Here is a 21,762-nt window from a genome sequence, read left to right on the forward strand (position 1 = left end):
TTGACATAAAAATGAATGTCAAACATAAATGTGGAAAATCTAGATAGTCCCTATGCTGTTGCAAAATGAACTTATGCTACTAAAGCTATGTGCTACATACCAACAAGTAATTCCTGTTGAATTTAAACATTTTTCAACCAAATATAATAGGTTGATGGACTTGGTCATATATGAAAGCTAAAATGATTAACATAGTTGTGAAGAAATGCACATCAGTGTGTCAAAATTATTTTGAAAACAATGGCTCATCTTTTTTTAATCAGGATGCAGTTCCTGGATCAGCATGGTGAGTCACACTAGCCTATGAATACTAACTATGCATACAATTAGTATGATCACTCCTTTAAGCAACAGCAGAGAGACAAATGTTTGCATTTGGACAATGTGTGCTCAAGCTACTGAGCCAATAAAGTGGATTAATGTATTATTAATCCGTTATACATTGCCAGAGTTTGGGATGGCAATGGAGATGGCCATACACCTTTTTGTTCTAACAAACCTCACTACTTATTATGAACGTATCTGTAATTATACATTAAAATATACATTACATAAAGAAAAAACATGTATTGTGTTGTGGACACCAGGAGGAGTATCTGCTGCTTTCGGGATAATGGGGATCCTAATACAATACCAAATAACAAAAGCTCAAACCACTGGAGTGGAGATGCTGCCTGAGATAGATACTGAATGAGGAAGGGAAGGAAATCACATAAGACTAAGTAAAATATCTTGTGCAATATAGATGTATAGGAGTATAATAAAGGACATTATGAACCACCTGAGTTTATAATAACAATAGGGGTACACAACGATTCCCAATGATAGAATACTTAATGAACAGCTAAATCTGTATGTAAATGCTCATGCTTAACGTACTGTTAATGTGCTTAAAAACCTCATAAGACAGAACATTGAAGTCTTAAAGTCATCATTGAGTCATGTTTAACCTTTGGCCCCACCTTTGTTTTAACCTTTAAGGTCCCTCCCAAATACAGATGGTTATAAAGCACCTCTCTCATATCACCTGTGCAGGACCTGTTCACTACCCACAGGATCACCATGGGGACAACCAAGGATACACCGATATGGAGGCTGATATGCCTGGTACTACTGATCAGATCAACACAAACAGGTTGGTAGAATATTCATTCATTTGCCTATATCAGAAACTGTTCTGATTATTACTATAATATAATTATTCTACATTTTTAAAAGTCTGACAAATCTGTAAAATCTACATATTATGTCATAAATCAGACTGAATGTTAATTACAAATAGTAAGTATTCAGGACAATACCAAATGATTATGATGATTGATGCTTGGAATGTATGTATGGAAGAATGTCATCGACATGTTAATTCAGCAGGTAGGTTTCAAATCTATAGGTTTCAAATCTGGAACCACAAGTTTAGTTTACAAATATACCCTATCAATATATGATTTGATGACTATCAGATTTGATGATATATCTATATATATTTTATGCAAAATCTCATTATCAAAAAAATGTATGTATTAGCTACTCATAAATGTACTAACACACAGAACATTGATTAAATGTATTACAAAAGCATTTTGAAGAATTCGACAGTAGGCATACAGTAGCAGTTGTTACGCAATCAGTAATAACGGTTCTCCTGGTTTCTGCTTTAGGGCAGCAAACACATTTACTACGATCATATGATTACATTATTCATCCTATTTCTGTTCCTTATACACATTTGTTTATGAGATTGTTTCCATCTAAATTTGAAAATGTTACACATTTGTGGTGAAAAATGTGTAAACTTATAGAAATTCTTATCATGAGTGGCTGTAGCATAGTTTATAGTGTTATAAATACATAAAGCACTCCCCACACTGGGTGTGTGTTTGTACTTTTGAAAAAAAAACGTTTGATCGGGAACGAAACAAGAACAGAATACAAACTCAAATGTATATCTTTAAAATAACAGTTATCGTAAGTCTGATATTACTCAAATAACAGGACAGGAAACTGACAGGATACTGACAGAAAACATTTGATGCCTAAATATGTAAAATAGGAACTGAACAGTCATCGGAATTCAATATGTTTAGTTTACAAAGCAGATGACACTTGATTATGGAATGTTTAGGTCCGTTTTATTTGTTGGATGACCTGCAGGGCTGAGCTTTCCAAAACCTATGCGATTCAAAGAACATCAAAGTACTGTAGTTCAGGCACAGAATACTCCGCTAGCACAGGAACATTCCCTTTAAAATTAAATTGCATGATTGCGCTGAACTTTGGCAATATGGTTTGAATTGAGCCTTAGGTTCTCTGTACATATTGAATGGGTCACATCATGCTTCAAATGCTCCTTGGTCTGGACATACTGCTGTGTAAATCAAATACACTTCTAAAAGCGCAGTGCGACAATCTATATCTGCAATGATTGAATTCCATCCGTAATGTACATATAATATTGTAAAATACTCATGAATTGCCTTTATTTCAGTGAGCCCCACCACAAGTGTAACAATCATCCCGACTATGATCACGACTATACCCACACTTTCAGGTAAATGACTGACAGAATGCACACCAAATAAATGACTGGGTATCCATCAATACGCTAAGAAGGAACTGACATTTGTATTCCTTGTCCCTCAGGAGTGAATGCCTCACATAATGACCAGGTCTGCAGCACATGGGGTAACTATCACTTCAAGACCTTCGACGGGGACTTTTTCCAGCTCCCCTCGACCTGCAACCATGTTGTGACCTCACTGTGTAAGAGCAGCTATGAGGCTTTCAACATCCAGATGAGGCGGCAAGTGGTGGACAACCAGCCCACCATTAGCAAGATCACCATGAAGCTGGATGGTGTAGTGGTTGAGCTATCCAAGGGTGTTGTTGTGGTCAATGGGCAGACGTGAGTTTCCCTGTCATTTGACTTATACGCCATTCTACAAGCACCTCTCTTGAGGATTGTATGTGCTACATTCTGGAGTTTAATAAAAATTACAATCATAACGATGACCTTTAACTATCTTCTTCCTCCTGAAGGGTGACCCTGCCGGTCAGCTTGTCTGGAGTCAGCATCGTGAAGACTACATCCAATGTGAAGGTCGTAGCCAAACTGGGGCTGGTTGCTGTTTGGAACAAGGATGACTCCCTAATGGTAAAATACCTGATTTTCTAACTTTCCTCTTCAATGGTTGATTAGCTAATAATACTACATTTTTCTTTAGATTAAAAGCATAAAATATTTGTTATCATTGGCAATGATCAGCAGTTAATCGTGAGTGAGAGACACCTATTTTTGGCTGCACCTTCTCTCATGTTGGTTGAATCACTGTCTACTCACCTCGATATATGTTAACATTGAAAGGCAGAATTACCTGAAGAACGAGGATGAATTTAACAGGATCTGTGAAGATGTATAGGTTATACACACACAGGACAATGTTCCAATGTTTATTTGATGAAGTGGTTGCAAATACTTGTAGATTTGAATGAGATTTTCTGTCACTCCCTAATATAAAGACTCATAAAAATAAATATATAAAGGTTTTAAATGTGGAGGAAAGCCAAGACTTAGAACACGTGAATGGTGCTGAACAGGATGAGATTTTTTGTTTTACTAAACACCTTGCGTCTGATCATTCTACAGATTGAAATGAACGAGAAGTACAGAAACCAGACCTGCGGACTGTGTGGTGACTTCAATGAAGTCCAAACATACAATGAGTTCATCATCAATGGTAAAATAAAAAATCAGACCTAACTATTGAAATGTAACTACATTACATACTGTAGGTGGAAAAGCTAGTTGTCAATGTCTGTGTTGTTGCAGGTGGGAAACTCTCTAGCTCTGACTATGGAAACCTCTGGAAACTGGATGGTCCTCTGGAAGTCTGTGAGGAGCCTACACTAACTTCTGAGGAGAGTTGTGGAGATGAGGTATTCCATTTCATTTACATTACATTTACATTTAAGTCATTTAGCAGACGCTCTTATCCAGAGCGACTTACAAATTTCACACCACAGAAGAAGAATACAAAACAATGTTAATAGAAGTTAGAAATGGCAATTATTCCATATGATCCATCAAATGTTTTCTATATGGGAACCTTTTATGGTTTGTCTCTATTTGTAGGAATTTTGTCAGCAGCTGTTCTCTAGTGCAGCTTTCAGTAGCTGCACTAATTATTTGGACAATGATGCCTTCGTCGAGACCTGCCTGGCTGACCTGTGCCACTGTGATAACAGCACCAACTCCTTCTGCCTGTGCAACACCATCTCAGAGTACTCCCGTCAGTGTGTTCATGCAGGGGGGAAGCCCCAGCAATGGAGGGCTGAACAGTTCTGCTGTAAGTATGCAGATACTCTTCAACATGGCCACCAAACACTTAATGATAATGTTCACAATCTATTTTAAAGAATCTGTTAATCACAATGTTTATTTTCTCAGATAAGACATGCCCCGACAACATGGAGTACCAGGAGTGTGGAAGCCCCTGTGTTGACACCTGCTCCAACCCAGAGGCCAGACAGTTGTGTGAAGACCACTGTACAGGCGGCTGCTTCTGTCCTCTAGGTAACACATAGGTTCAACTCTGTTGTACAAGTTAACCTTAAGCACATCATGAAAACACCACACTTTTACCCATTCTGCCTTTTATGTCAATGTTTGCAACGTATCTGAATATGGTGACAAAGGAAGAAGTAAATAATACATGTTTTCTCAGTTAATTCTTGGAGTCAGTGCAGTTTTCTGTGTAAAGTAAACATTAGAGTAACACTCCTTACTGAATGCAGTTATAGTAATCTCTTAAACAGTGAATTTTCTGTCAGGAACTAAAATCTTTCTGAATATTGTCTTACAATTCTGCCTGATCTCTCACCAAATAGGTACTGTTTTCGATGATGTCAACAACAGTGGCTGTATTCCAGTGAGCGAATGCCTCTGTGTCCACAATGGACAATTATACAAGTCTGGAGAATCTTACACCAGCAACTGTAAAGAATGGTATGCTAAGTACATCATCTGATTTAAACATGACATATCCCATGCCTCATTTTCATGAATCATGCCAAATCATTCCAAACAGATGAGCCTGTATAAATGTTCCCTTTAGCACCTGTGCTGGTGGTCAGTGGGCCTGCACAGACAAGGACTGTCCTGGGACCTGCTCTGTGGAGGGAGGATCCCACATCAACACCTATGATGGGAAAGCCTACACCTTTCACGGAAGCTGCTCTTACATTCTGACCAAGGTCAGTGCAACTCGTGCAGTACAGCAAGGCAATATAAACTAGTAGAAAATATTCATAACTTTTCAGTGCAAAGGTGAGGTAAAATAGCTTTTCCTGTCATATGTTGAAAGGGGGGTCAAAGGGGTCATTCTTTAAGTGAGTCACTCTCATTTCATGTTTTTGCCTTCAAACTCGTGCTTGTGTTCTTTCAGCAATGCAATGGAACTGAATTCACCGTGCTGGGAGACATTGTGAAGTGTGGGTTGACTGACACTGAGACGTGTATGAGGGCTGTTACCCTTGCCCTCTCCAGCAGATCCACCGTAAGGCAACTCTCCAAATATGTTTCAGAGCAAATAATACAGGGACCTGTCAACTCACTTTCAAACAAAAACACTTCTTTAGGATAATCATACTGGTTTGCAAATAAATGTCCCTCAAATGTTTTGTCTTAACACATAATAACCTTATTTAAAATTGCCCTGATTAGGCAAATATTGCTGGGCTGTTTGCAATCTTATAAAATGCTTATGTATGGAAACAAATGAGAATTTAATAAAATGTATTATCTTATTTAATTCACAGGTGATCCGAGTCCAGTCATGTGGAAGTGTTTTTGTAAATCAGATTCTTTCTCAGCTCCCACTCTATACAGGTGAGATAATCCAAATTAAACTGTAGTGTGGATCAGTGTATAAACACCATATCATTTATATACTAGATGAAGCATTGATGGTTTCCCTCTATTTATTTCATGTATTGCAGCTGAAGTGACCGTCTTCAAGCCCTCCTCATTCTTCATTGTTATCCAGACAACTCTTGGAGTTCAACTTCAGATCCAGCTTTTACCAGTTATGCAGATCTACATAACTGCCATCTCATCCTACAAAGGAACAACCTGTGGTATGCTTCAGATTCATCCATCAGTTTCATACCTTTTTCTTCAGTATCTCTATTCATAAAAATCTAATACATCATATGGCTTCAATTATTTTTCCACAGGCCTTTGCGGAAACTACAATAATGTTCAGGCAGATGATTTCAGAGTCATCAGTGGATTGGTGGAGGGCACAGCTGTAGCTTTTGCCAACACATGGAAGACCATGTCTAGCTGCCCTGATGTCAAGACTAGCTTTGAAAACCCCTGCAGTTTGAGCATTGAAAATGGTACATATTTATTAAGCCTACAGATTAATTACTTGTTGAATGATTATAACAAATGTATATGAGATAGTATATGCATATGTTGAAATTATGACTGTCTTTTTCACAGAGAAATATGCCCAGCACTGGTGTTCCATGTTATCAGATCCTAAAGGAGTGTTCTCGCCTTGCCATTCTGAAATAAGACCTGACACCTACAAAACCGTAAGTTAGTTAAGAAGGATACAATCACAAAGTAATACCACTAAACTCTTATGTGATGAGGTTTTAGTCCTGAAACACTTTGACTCTTTTTTTCAAACAGAATTGCATGTATGACAGCTGTAACTGTGAGAAGAGTGAGGACTGCATGTGTGCTGCCGTCTCCTCTTATGTCCACGCTTGTGCTGCCGAGGGTATCCAGCTCACTGGCTGGAGAGACACTATCTGCAGTGAGTAGACAATGCGGCATCAATGTGTCATTTTAATGAGTGCTGCAAATTGATTAGAATAGAATGATTTACTGAAACAACAACTGTGGGGTTGAGTTACTAAATACAAATAACCTGAGGAAATAACTGCACAAATACAAAGATATAAGGAAAACAAAACTGGTCTTGCTAATACTAATCATATCTAATGACTTTTCTCAGATACATTTGCCACTTGCCCCAGTCAAACAGTTTATACCTACAACATGACCAGCTGTGGACGCACCTGCCGCTCCCTGAGCATGACAGACCAATCTTGCCAGGTGAAGTTTGTTCCGGTGGATGGATGTGGCTGTGCAGAGGGCACCTACATGGACGAGGCTGGCCAGTGTGTTGCCCCCACCAACTGTCCCTGCTATGACAAGGGCTCGGTGGTCCCTGCAGGAGAGACTATCAGCAGAGACGGTGCCACCTGGTAAGCACCTCCCTCATACGTATAAAGCTAGGAGACCAAAATGAATACAAGTACTAATGAAACTTAATGGATATATTCAAAGCTGTGAATTAAATTATGTCATAATGATATTTGCTGTTAATTTGATTATGTAACTATAACTATTAATACTGTAACTATTTAACAGCACTTGCAGACAAGGGACACTGAGTTGCACTGGGGAAGCAAGACTATTTAGTAAGTTTTATGTTCTTTGCTTCCAACGTAGTAGCTATTTATAAAATATATGGCTCGATATTATGTAACCCTTTACATGCATCCTTCACAAAACAGGTACATATGAAATTAACCAAGATAATTTAAGCAATTAATTTAAGACAATGTGATTAACTATGATGAATGTGGATATTTCTGGATATATGACAATTACATTCTTTGAGAATTGAAAATCGTTTTTTTTAAACTTGTATTCTCATATATCCCCAGTATGCACACTGCCAATGGTTTTCTTCAACTGCTCAACTGCACCTCCAGGAGCTTCAGGTTCAGAGTGTCAGAAGAGCTGTAAAACTCTGGACATGACCTGTGTGAGTCCCTTATTCACTCTAAATGGGATTGTCACATACTGTCACTATTATATAGATTTGTGTTGAATGAACAAAAATCCTGGAAAATCAAAATGATGTCAAATAGTCCCCCCCCCCAGCGCACAAAAACATAGTCCACATCTCTTTCATTTGCCATGACTTATTTATGTACTTTTTTTGTTAAATCCCTTTAGATTAGCACAGAGTGCACATCAGGTTGTATGTGCCCCAACGGACTGGTTTCTGATGGAAACGGAGACTGCATCAAGGAGGAACTTTGTCCTTGTGCTCACAATGGAGCTACTTACCAAGCTGGAGAGACACTTAAGGTTGACTGCAATACATGGTATGTCTGTTTTGTGTCTTACATCTCATGGGGGAGAAAACATAAAGAACACAGACTTACAAATAATGAAAAACCTGACATTATCTGTGTGTTGTTCACAGTACTTGCAAGGACAGACAATGGCAGTGTACCACACATCTCTGTGATGGAGTTTGTGCAATCTATGGAGAGGGTCACTATATCACTTTTGATGAGAAAAGGTTCAACTTTAATGGAAACTGTGAATACACTCTCATTCAGGTTTGTGTCTCTTTATTTGGTAGAATTGTAACAGCATCGAAAAGTGTGAATTATAACCATATTAATAATATTTTTCATTCTCACAGGACTACTGTGGCAATAGTAATGGCAGTGGCAGCTTCAGAGTCCTCACTGAGAACGTTCCTTGTGGAACTAAAGGCACCACCTGCTCCAAGACCATCAAGCTCTTCCTGGGGGTAATGAGCAACTTGACTTCACACAATACTGTACATTCCATCCCTCGTGTAAAGAACAATTAACAAATCATCAACCAAACATCAGGTTGAGATCTGATTTCAGATCAAGTTATGTACGAAAACATATTTCTCTTCTTCAGACCAGTGAGCTCATATTGGCAGATGGGAACGCTCAAGTTGTCAGGAGTACTCCAGAAGAGCAGTTTCCTAAACAGATCAGCCTTCTGGGGAATTATCTGGTCATTGAAGTCAAAAGTGGTCTAATCCTCATGTGGGACAAGAAGACCAGTCTCTTTATCAAGCTTAGCCCACAATACCAGGTACATTAAGATACTCTGATGAAGAAATTAAGTCAGTATTCAATCAAAACTGATATTACCAAGACTTTTGTAGAACCCTGCCAAATCAGTCATTTTAATTCATGATCTATTTTCTTCAGGGCCTGGTGTGTGGTCTGTGTGGAAACTATGATGGCAACGCAAACAATGACTTCACCACTAGAGCCCAAGCGACTGTTGTTGATCCGGTGGAATTTGGAAACAGCTGGAAAGTTTCATCAAGCTGTCCAAGTGTATCCGCTGTAGTGCACCCATGTGCCTCCAACCCGTACAGAGCGTCTTGGGCCCAGAAACAGTGCAGCATCATTAACAGTGATGTCTTCACAGCCTGCCAGAACCAGGTATGGATATATTCACCTAGGTTATATTAGTAGTGTGGTGGCTTATTTCTGCTTTACCAAATGAGGATAGTTACAAACTGCACATACCAGTCAGATTTATGCTGAAACTACATGTTTAATAACAATAAGCTTTGCAATAGCATTTGACCTTCAATGATGCGCTATCTCTAATGAACCATTGAAAGTGACTACAGAAAAGTACAAAGATATTTTATAGCCAAGATAAACCCCTCTCAAATTACATGACAAACCACAGATCTTACAAACAGTTCACAAAGAAAGACTTTTACTTGAGAGAGAGAGGATTATCCCATAGCCAGATAGCATTCGCTGTAAATTATCGTTCAGTTTGGTCCCTAAGACGAGGTTCTAATCTCGTTCCTGGTACTTCATAGCACAGAACCATTACCTCATCCAATGGCACAACTCAATTGTCAACTCTAGATACACCCATCTCAAGTAAATTCCCTCTTGACCCCTCTCCTGGACAAACTCACTGAGGGGAGTGATTTGCGCACAGACAAGTAATTGGTTCCCCCTTAATCACGGCATCCTTCACATGGTTTAACAGATACATTCACATATGAAGACAAAGTTCCATCCTGTCCTCTTCCCTTTCTGATATTCTGCATAGCACCAGGGATATGTGAAAGACAAGTCTGACCTCTCCCCTCTCTGGGCCCCAAGTGACTGAGCCCCAGCTGAGAGAAGAAATGCAACTGACAACACTAGAGTCTATTAGAAATACATTCTAATAAAAAGTATATCCCATAAGAATATCATGCAGATATCAGATCAAATTTATTTATATAGCCCTTCGTACATCAGCTGATATTTCAAAGTGCTGTACAGAAACCCAGCCTAAAACCCCAAACAGCAAGCAATGCAGGTGTAGAAGCACGGTGGCTAAACTCCCTAGAAAGGCCAAAACCTAGGAAGAAACTTAGAGAGGAACCAGGCTATGTGGGGTGGCCAGTCCTCTTCTGGCTGTGCCGGGTGGAGATTATAACAGAACATGGCCAAGATGTTCAAATGTTCATAAATGACCAACATGGTCAAATAATAATAATCACAGGCAGAACAGTTGAAACTGGAGCAGCAGCACGGCCAGGTGGACTGGGGACAGCAAGGAGTCATCATGCCAGGTAGTCCTGAGGCATGGTCCTAGGGCTCAGGTCCTCCGAGAGATAGAGAGAAAGAAAGAGAGAATTAGAGAGAGCATACTTAATAACCTCTTGAAACTCCCCATCCCGGATCCGGGATCGTGACTAAAGCCTCAGGCTCATTAGCATAACGCAACGTTAATGATTTCTGAAAATCGCAAATAAAATGAAAATAATGCGTCTGCTCTCAAGCTTAGCCTTTTCTTAACAACACTGTCATCTCAGATTTTCAAAATATGCTTTTGAACCATAGAAATTGACTAATTTGTGTAAGAGTATGCAAAGCTAGCATAGCATTTTGAGTAGCATTTAGCACGCAACATTTTCACAAAAACCAGATAACCAAATAAATAAAATCATTTACCTTTGAAGAGCTTCTGATGTTTTCAATGAGGAGACTCTCAGTTACATACCAAATGCGCAGTTTTTCCTGAAAGCGTCTGTGTGTAGGAGAAATCGTTCCGTTTTCTACATTGCATCTGGCTACCGAAACGAACCGAAAATTCAGTCACCTACAACGTCAAACTTTTTCCGAATTAACTACATAATATCGACCGAAACATGGCAAACGTTGTTTGGAATCAATCCTCAAGGTGTTTTTTCACATATCTCTTCATTGATATATCGTTCGTGGAAGCTTGCTTTCCTCTCTGAATCCCATGGAAAAATACTGGCATCTGACTTTTGCGCACCAATTTCGGCGCAGGACACCGGGCGGACACCTGGTAAATGTGGTCTCTTATGGTCAATCTTCCAATGATCTGCCTACAAATACGTCACAATGCTGCAGACACCTTGGGGAAACGACAGAAAGGGTTGACTCACTCCTCTCGCATTCACAGCCATATAAGGAGACAATGGATACAGAGCCTCAAAAATCCTGCTCTTTTCCTGGATGCCGTCTCATCTTGGTTTTGCCTGAAGCTCACGTTCTAGGGCACGCACAGAAAATATCTTGGTAGTTCTGGACACGTCAGAGTGTTTTCTTTCAAAAGCTATCAATTATATGCATAGTCGAGCATCTTTTTGTGACAAAATATCTTGTTTAAAACGGGAACGTTTTTCATCCAAAAATGAAATAGCGCCCCCATAGCATCAACAGGTTAAATTCACACAGGACACCGGATAGCGCAGGAGAAGTACTTCAGATATAACAAACTGACCCTAGCCCCTCGACACATAAACTACTGCAGCATAAATACTGGAGGCTGAGACAGAAGGGGTCAGGAGACACTGTGGCCCCATCCGATGACACCCCCGGACAGGGCCAAACAGGAAGGATATAACCCCACCCACTTTGCCAAAGCACAGCCCCCACACCACTAGAGGGGGGGAACCAACCCAGACAAGAAGATCACATCAGTGTCTCAAACCACTCAAGTGACGCACCCCTCCTAGGGACGGTATGAAAGAGCCCTAGTAAGCCAGTGACTCAGCCCCTGTAATAGGGTTCGAGGCAGAGAATCCCAGTGGAAAGAGGGGAACCGGCCAGGCAGAGACAGCAAGGGCGGTTCGTTGCTCCAGAGCCTTTCCGTTCACCTTCACACTCCTGGGCCAGACTACACTCAATCATATGACCCACAGAAGAGATGAGTCTTCAGTAAAGACTTAAAGTTGAGACCGAGTTTGCGTCTCTCACATGGGTAGGCAGACCATTCCATACAAATGGAGCTCTATAGGAGAAAGCCCTGCCTCCAGCTGTTTGCTTAGAAATTCTATCGACAATTAGGAGGCCTGCGTCTTGTGACCGTAGCGTATGTGTAGGTATGTACGGGAAGACCAAATCAGAGAGATAGGTAGGAGCAAGTCCATGTAATGCTTTGTAGGTTAGCAGTAAACCCTTGAAATCAGCCCTTGCCTTGACAGGAAGCCAGTGTAGGGAGGCTAGCACTGGAGTAATATGAACAATTTTTTTGGTTCTAGTCAGGATTCTAGCAGCCGTATTTAGCACTAACTGGAGTTTATTTAGTGCTTTATCCGGGTAGCCGGAAAATAGAGCATTGCAGTAGTCTAACCTAGAAGTAACAAAAGCATGGATTAATATTTCTGCATCATTTTTGGACAGAAAGTTTCTGATTTTGCAATGTTACGTAGATGGAAAAAAGCTGTCCTTGAAACAGTCTCGATATGTTCTTCAAAAGAGAGATCAGTGTCCAGAGTAACCCCGAGGTCCTTCACAGTTTTATTTGAGACGACTGTACAACCATTAAGATTAATTGTCAGATTCAACAGAAGATCTCTTTGTTTCTTGGGACCTAGAACAAGCATCTCTGTTTTGTCCTAGTTTAACTTCTTGATACTACCCATCCCGTATCCGGGATCGTGAATACAGCCTCAGGCTCATTACCATAACGCAACGTTAACGATTTCTGAAAATCGCAAATGAAATGAAACTAATATGCCTGCTCTCAAGCTTAGCCTTTTCTTAACAACACTGTCATCTCAGATTTTCAAAATATGCTTTTCAACCATAGCAAATCAAGCATTTGTGTAAGAGTATTGCTAGCTAGCTTAGCATTTTGCATAGCATTTAGCACGCAACATTTTCACAAAAAACAGATAACCAAATAAATAAAATCATTTACCTTTGAAGAACTTCGGATGTTTTCAATGAGGAGACTCTCAGTTACATAGCAAATGTTCAGTTTTTCCTGAAAGAATCTTTGTGTAGGAGAAATCGCTCCGTTTTGTACATCACATTTGGCTACCGAAACGAACCGAAAATTCAGTCACCAAAACGTCAAACTTTTTCCAAATTAACTCCATAATATCGACCGAAACATGGCAAATGTTGTTTAGAATCAATCCTCAAGGTGTTTTTTCACATATCTCTTCATTGATATGCCGTTCGTGGAAGCCTGCTTTCGTCTCAGAATCCCATGGAAAAATACCAGCAGCTGAAAATGACGCACCAATTTCGACGGAGGACACCGGGCGGACACCTGGTAAATGTAGTCTCTTATGGTCAATCTTCCAATGATATGCCTACAAATACGTCACAATGCTGCAGACACCTTGGGGAAACGATAGATAGGGCAGGCTCATTTCTGTCGCATTCACAGCCATATAAGGAGACAATGAAAAACAGAGCCTCAAAAATCCTGCTCATTTCCTGGTTGCAGTTTCATCTTGGTTTTGCCTGTAGCTCCTGTTCTGGGGCACTCACAGACAATATCTTTGCAGTTCTGGAAACGTCAGAGTGTTTTCATTCCAAAGCTATCAATTATATGCATAGTCGAGCATCTTTTTGTGACAAAATATCTTGTTTAAAACGGGAACGTTTTTCATCCAAAAATGAAATACTGCACCCAGAGTTTCAAGAGGTTAAAAGTAGAAGGTTGGCAGCCATCCACTTCCTTATGTCTGAAACACATGCTTCTAGCGAGGGCAATTTTGGGGCTTCACCATGTTTCATTAAAATGTACAGCTGTTTGTCATTCGCATAGCAGTGAAAGTTAACATTATGTTTTCGAATGACATCCCCAAGAGGTAAAATATATAGTGAAAACAATAGCGGTCCTAAAACGGAACCTTGAGGGACACCGAGATTTACAGTTGATTTGTCAGAGGACAAACCATTCACAGAGACAAACTGATATCCTTCCGACAGATAAACCAGGCCAGAACTTGTCCGTGTAGACCAATTTGGGTTTCCAATCTCTCCAAAAGAATGTGGTGATCGATGGTGGATAGCAGCCTGTAATATGACATCTTAATTACTTATGTTGCCCAACTAATTCTGATTCATCCACCACACTAGTAAGATATGTGGATTTGTGTTTTGTGGACAAAGAAATGTACTTCACCATGCAACTTCTGTATATCTTACAACACATTTCTGTGCTTTTAAGGTGGACCCCTCTCCTTACTATGATGCTTGTGTGAGAGACTCATGTGCTTGTGACAGTGGTGGAGACTGCGAGTGCTTCTGTACCGCAGTGGCAGCTTATGCAAAGGCCTGTAATGAAGCTGGAGCATGCGTAGCCTGGAGAACCCCTCGAATTTGCCGTAAGTTTCTTCACAATCAACAGTGAATGTGATTTTTGAACTACATTAAGGCGCTTGTCAATTCAATACTGGACTAGGTTGACACATTATCATATAGGACAGTTGATCATGGAAAGGCATCATTATTCTAGTTCAAATAATGACAACTTTCCCCCCACCATATTTTGTCCACCACATACAGCACTGTTCTGTGATTACTACAACCCTACTGGAGAATGTGAGTGGCACTACAAGGCATGTGGAGCTCAGTGTATGAAGACCTGCAGAAACCCTTCCGGAGACTGTTCTAGTTTAATTCCAGCATTGGAAGGTAGGGATTGACCGTCTAACTCATATTTTGTCTCATTTAGGATATTATTTCTGAATAACAATTGTAATTGAAACTGACCCCAACAATTGTTATACATCTACATGCTGTGTGTCTGAGCAGCCTCAGGCTACATTTACACTGACTACTGTTATCCATAACAAGACCTTTTGTAACCTCTTGGCTATTGTGCTTATTACAGGCTGCTATCCTAACTGTCCTGCGGCACAACCTTACTTCAATGAGGAGACAATGAAGTGTGTGGAGAGGGAACAATGTGGCTGTTATGACTATGAAGGAAACCAGTACACCAATGGACAGAATCTTCCGGCACAAAATTGTGAAACATGGTATGTTTGAAAAATTCAGTTCACAGTACGTGTACTATTTCAGAGCATATTCTGAATGTTACATCTGTGAAAGTATTAGGTACTCTGTGCTATGTTAATTCTGGGGAAGAGGGTAAGAGTTCGTCAAAGATTGGAAAGGTTATGCTAGTTTTTCCATAGTGATGCTAACTATGGTTGTATGACAATCTGAAAATGTGCCCTGCTCCCCATGAATTTCACAACTTACTTAATTACCAAGTCCTGAATAGTCTTACCTCTTTACTGGTATACAAAACATTTTTATCTATATAATTTGAACCTCTGAATAATTTAAATGTTTAAATATTTTTTCTTCTTTTAAAGCACCTGCACAATGACTGGAGTGAGCTGTAGTTATGATGTAAATGGTAAGGATGACATCCCCAAATAAAAGTAACATATTTAGCAATAATCAAAGCAACATTGATTAAATCTAATTGTAAAATACTTTCCCCCCTGCAGATTGTACATGCTTGCATAATGGTAAACAACACCCATATGGAGAAACCCTCTACAATACAACAGATGGGATTGGTAACTGCATAGTTGCTGTTTGTGCCTCGAACGGAACCATTACCAGGAACATTTCCCCTTGTAAAGTGATCACAACTCCAGTACCAACCACAACATCCCCTCTGACCACAACAACTGTCCATGCAACTACAACACAGACCTCTACAACAACACTAAAGCCCACAACTGTCTTCCACTTCTCAACACCTGGTAAGCAGAGAAGCTCTTGAATGATTCAAGTGCAGCCAGATGTTTATATCATAGTGATGAATGGCAATTTTGATGGCAATAAATAGAAATGTATGTATGTAACGTGTATGTATGTAACGTGTTAGTAAATGCCTTTTCGGGTCCAAAAAAGTTGAGGGCAATCAAACTTGGACAAGAACGGACCCAAGAACAATTATACTCAAAACCAAAGACAACCAGACCAAGACCCATACCCTATCGGGTCTGGGTCTAGACCAAACCCGATTGGACCATATTTAAAAAAATTATCAGTCAAGTTCCTCCACTGGTTAACAAAAAGGACTTTATATTTAGTATGTAATTTAACCTTATTAGCATAATTTAAATATGCTATAGGCTATGCAGAGCTTTGAATGGGTAATTTCGGGTCCACTCAGGTTTATCAGATGTACGTACAATTGACTCGAGACCTGATGACAATCAAACAGGAATTGACCTGAACCCGGGTAAAACTTTGCATTTTGGTGGGGTCTTGAGTATTCGGGATTGGGTGGACCCGTGAAGACCTCTAGGTGGTAATGAAAAGTTTAATTCATATTAACAATATGTTAAAATTTAGAATTGTAAATACGAGCTATTTGGTAGTTATTTTTCTGGCCGGGTTAACGAAATAAATATATTTTTCAAAAACAGAACCAACATCAACATCAACATGGACGTCAACAACAATGGAGACCACAACAACTACGGTACCCTCAACAAGTGGAGAAGAATCTACATCGACGACAGCTGAAAAGTCAACAAAGGAAGAAACAACAACTGAGAACATCGCATCCACAAAGCCACCTAAAGAAGTCACCACAGGCCCAACAACCACTTCCACAACTGTAAATGTTGAAACTTCTACTTCAACATCACAGCCCACAGCAACAGGTGAAGAAACATCAGGGCCAGTTGTCATTACATCCAATCCCACTACTTTAACAACAACAACAATTGCACCCACAACAACGACACCTACCACAGGTGGAATGACAACAGTTGAAGAAACCACAAATGAGACAAGTCCATCTACAAAACCACCTAAAGAAGTCACCTCAGGCCCAACAACCACTTCCACCACTGTAATTGTTGAAACCTCTACTTCAACATCACAACCCACAGCAACAGGTGAAGAAACATCAGGGCCAGTTGTCATTACATCCAATCCCACTACTTTAACAACAACAACAATTGCACCCACAACAACGACACCTAGCACGGGTGGAACAACAAGAATTGAAGAAACCACATCTGAGTCAATTTCAACTACATCGACAAAGCCACCTAAAGAAGTCCCCACGGGCCCAACAACCACTTCCACCACTGTAAATGTTGAAACCTCTACTTCAACATCACAGCCCACAGCAACAGGTGAAGAAACATCAGGGCCAGTTGTCATTACATCCAATCCCACTACTTTAACAACAACAACAATTGCACCCACAACAATGACACCTACCACAGGTGGAACAACAAGTATTGAAGAAACCACAAATGAGTCAATTTCAACTACATCCGCAAAGCCACCTAAAGAAGTCCCTCACGAGCCCAACAACCACTTCCACCACTGTAATTGTTGAAACCTCTACTTCAACATCACAGCCCACAGCAACAGGTGAAGAAACATCAGGGCCAGTTGTCATTACATCCAATCCCACTACTTTAACAACAACAACAATTGCACCCACAACAACGACACCTAGCACGGGTGGAACAACAAGAATTGAAGAAACCACATCTGAGTCAATTTCAACTGCATCCACAAAGCCACCTAAAGAAGTCCCCACGGGCCCAACAACCACTTCCACCACTGTAAATGTTGAAACCTCTACTTCAACATCACAGCCCACAGCAACAGGTGAAGAAACATCAGGGCCAGTTGTCATTACATCCAATCCCACTACTTTAACAACAACAACAATTTCACCCACAACAACGACACCTAGCACGGGTGGAACAACAAGTATTGAAGAAACCACATCTGAGTCAATTTCAACTACATCCACAAAGCCACCTAAAGAAGTCCCCACGGGCCCAACAACCACTTCCACCACTGTAATTGTTGAAACCTCTACTTCAACATCACAACCCACAGCAACAGGTGAAGAAACATCAGGGCCAGTTGTCATTACATCCAATCCCACTACTTTAACAACAACAACAATTGCACCCACAACAACGACACCTAGCACGGGTGGAACAACAAGAATTGAAGAAACCACATCTGAGTCAATTTCAACTACATCCACAAAACCACCTAAAGAAGTCCCCACGGCCCAACAACCACTTCCACCACTGTAATTGTTGAAACCTCTACTTCAACATCACAGCCCACAGCAACAGGTGAAGAAACATCAGGGCCAGTTGTCATTACATCCAATCCCACTACTTTAACAACAACAACAATTGCACCCACAACAACGACACCTACCACGGGTGGAACTACAAGAATTGAAGAAACCACATCTGAGTCAATTTCAACTACATCCACAAAGCCACCTAAAGAAGTGCCCATGGGCCCAACAACCACTTCCACCACTGTAACTGTTGAAACCTCTACTTCAACATCACAGCCCACAGCAACAGGTGAAGAAACATCAGGGCCAGTTGTCATTACATCCACTCCCACTACTTTAACAACAACAACAATTGCACCCACAACAACGACACCTAGCACGGGTGGAACAACAAGTATTGAAGAAACCACATCTGAGTCAATTTCAACTACATCCACAAAGCCACCTAAAGAAGTCTCCACGGGCCCAACAACCACTTCCACCACTGTAATTGTTGAAACCTCTACTTCAACATCACAACCCACAGCAACAGGTGAAGAAACATCAGGGCCAGTTGTCATTACATCCAATCCCACTACTTTAACAACAACAACAATTGCACCCACAACAACGACACCTACCACAGGTGGAACGACAACAGTTGAAGAAACCACAAATGAGACAAGTCCATCTACAAAACCACCTAAAGAAGTCACCTCCGGCCCAACAACCACTTCCACCACTGTAATTGTTGAAACCTCTACTTCAACATCACAGCCCACAGCAACAGGTGAAGAAACATCAGGGCCAGTTGTCATTACATCCAATCCCACTACTTTAACAACAACAACAATTGCACCCACAACAACGACACCTAGCACGGGTGGAACAACAAGTATTGAAGAAACCACATCTGAGTCAATTTCAACTACATCCACAAAGCCACCTAAAGAAGTCCCCACGAGCCCAACAACCACTTCCACCACTGTAATTGTTGAAACCTCTACTTCAACATCACAACCCACAGCAACAGGTGAAGAAACATCAGGGCCAGTTGTCATTACATCCAATCCCACTACTTTAACAACAACAACAATTGCACCCACAACAACGACACCTACCACAGGTGGAACGACAACAGTTGAAGAAACCACAAATGAGACAAGTCCATCTACAAAACCACCTAAAGAAGTCACCTCCGGCCCAACAACCACTTCCACCACTGTAATAGTTGAAACCTCTACTTCAACATCACAGCCCACAGCAACAGGTGAAGAAACATCAGGGCCAGTTGTCATTACATCCAATCCCACTACTTTAACAACAACAACAATTGCACCCACAACAATGACACCTACCACAGGTGGAATGACAACAGTTGAAGAAACCACAAATGAGACAAGTCCATCTACAAAACCACCTAAAGAAGTCACCTCCGGACCAACAACCACTTCCACCACTGTAATTGTTGAAACCTCTACTTCAACATCACAGCCCACAGCAACAGGTGAAGAAACATCAGGGCCAGTTGTCATTACATCCAATCCCACTACTTTAACAACAACAACAATTGCACCCACAACAACGACACCTAGCACGGGTGGAACAACAAGTATTGAAGAAACCACATCTGAGTCAATTTCAACTACATCCACAAAGCCACCTAAAGAAGTCCCCACGGGCCCAACAACCACTTCCACCACTGTAATTGTTGAAACCTCTACTTCAACATCACAGCCCACAGCAACAGGTGAAGAAACATCAGGGCCAGTTGTCATTACATCCAATCCCACTACTTTAACAACAACAACAATTGCACCCACAACAATGACACCTACCACAGGTGGAATGACAACAGTTGAAGAAACCACAAATGAGACCAGTCCATCTACAAAACCACCTAAAGAAGTCACCTCCGGACCAACAACCACTTCCACCACTGTAATTGTTGAAACCTCTACTTCAACATCACAGCCCACAGCAACAGGTGAAGAAACATCAGGGCCAGTTGTCATTACATCCAATCCCACTACTTTAACAACAACAACAATTGCACCCACAACAACGACACCTACCACGGGTGGAACTACAAGAATTGAAGAAACCACATCTGAGTCAATTTCAACTACATCCACAAAGCCACCTAAAGAAGTCCCCACGGGCCCAACAACCACTTCCACCACTGTAATTGTTGAAACCTCTACTTCAACATCACAGCCCACAGCAACAGGTGAAGAAACATCAGGGCCAGTTGTCATTACATTCAATCCCACTACTTTTACAACAACAACAATTGCACCCACAACAATGACACCTACCACAGGTGGAATGACAACAGTTGAAGAAACCACAAATGAGACAAGTCCATCTACAAAACCACCTAAAGAAGTCACCTCCGGACCAACAACCACTTCCACCACTGTAATTGTTGAAACCTCTACTTCAACATCACAGCCCACAGCAACAGGTGAAGAAACATCAGGGCCAGTTGTCATTACATCCAATCCCACTACTTTAACAACAACAACAATTGCACCCACAACAACGACACCTAGCACGGGTGGAACAACAAGTATTGAAGAAACCACATCTGAGTCAATTTCAACTACATCCACAAAGCCACCTAAAGAAGTCACCACGGGCCCAACAACCACTTCCACCACTGTAATTGTTGAAACCTCTACTTCAACATCACAGCCCACAGCAACAGGTGAAGAAACATCAGGGCCAGTTGTCATTACATCCAATCCCACTACTTTAACAACAACAACAATTGCACCCACAACAACGACACCTACCACGGGTGGAACTACAAGAATTGAAGAAACCACATCTGAGTCAATTTCAACTACATCCACAAAGCCACCTAAAGAAGTCCCCACGGGCCCAACAACCACTTCCACCACTGTAATTGTTGAAACCTCTACTTCAACATCACAGCCCACAGCAACAGGTGAAGAAACATCAGGGCCAGTTGTCATTACATCCAATCCCACTACTTTAACAACAACAACAATTGCACCCACAACAATGACACCTACCACAGGTGGAACGACAACAGTTGAAGAAACCACAAATGAGACAAGTCCATCTACAAAACCACCTAAAGAAGTCACCTCCGGACCAACAACCACTTCCACCACTGTAATTGTTGAAACCTCTACTTCAACATCACAACCCACAGCAACAGGTGAAGAAACATCAGGGCCAGTTGTCATTACATCCAATCCCACTACTTTAACAACAACAACAATTGCACCCACAACAACGACACCTACCACAGGTGGAACGACAACAGTTGAAGAAACCACAAATGAGACAAGTCCATCTACAAAACCACCTAAAGAAGTCACCTCCGGCCCAACAACCACTTCCACCACTGTAATAGTTGAAACCTCTACTTCAACATCACAGCCCACAGCAACAGGTGAAGAAACATCAGGGCCAGTTGTCATTACATCCAATCCCACTACTTTAACAACAACAACAATTGCACCCAAAACAATGACACCTACCACAGGTGGAATGACAACAGTTGAAGAAACCACAAATGAGACAAGTCCATCTACAAAACCACCTAAAGAAATCAC

The 21,762-nt window shown here is 40.9% G+C and overlaps 1 protein-coding gene across 1 annotated transcript; it reads left to right on the plus strand.

Annotated features, from left to right (window-relative positions):
* The first annotated feature begins 1,045 nt into the window (after positions 1-1,045).
* Positions 1,046-17,515, plus strand: LOC135552829 (mucin-5AC-like). Its single transcript, XM_064984717.1, has 31 exons — positions 1,046-1,135; positions 2,486-2,548; positions 2,641-2,902; positions 3,037-3,151; positions 3,644-3,734; positions 3,827-3,933; positions 4,130-4,343; positions 4,445-4,570; positions 4,885-5,002; positions 5,112-5,250; positions 5,442-5,552; positions 5,815-5,884; positions 5,995-6,132; positions 6,232-6,396; positions 6,503-6,597; positions 6,698-6,824; positions 7,026-7,278; positions 7,445-7,494; positions 7,744-7,844; positions 8,039-8,190; positions 8,292-8,430; positions 8,517-8,627; positions 8,768-8,947; positions 9,067-9,306; positions 14,321-14,477; positions 14,659-14,787; positions 14,987-15,134; positions 15,477-15,520; positions 15,615-15,875; positions 16,548-17,267; positions 17,499-17,515. Exons 1-31 carry the CDS (start codon positions 1,063-1,065, stop codon positions 17,513-17,515), a joined length of 4,716 nt encoding a protein of 1,571 aa, XP_064840789.1. The 5' UTR covers positions 1,046-1,062.
* The last annotated feature ends 4,247 nt before the right edge of the window (positions 17,516-21,762 follow it).

This window comes from Oncorhynchus masou, chromosome 2 (genome assembly GCF_036934945.1).
Source record: "Oncorhynchus masou masou isolate Uvic2021 chromosome 2, UVic_Omas_1.1, whole genome shotgun sequence".
Taxonomy (NCBI): Eukaryota; Metazoa; Chordata; class Actinopteri; order Salmoniformes; family Salmonidae; genus Oncorhynchus; species Oncorhynchus masou.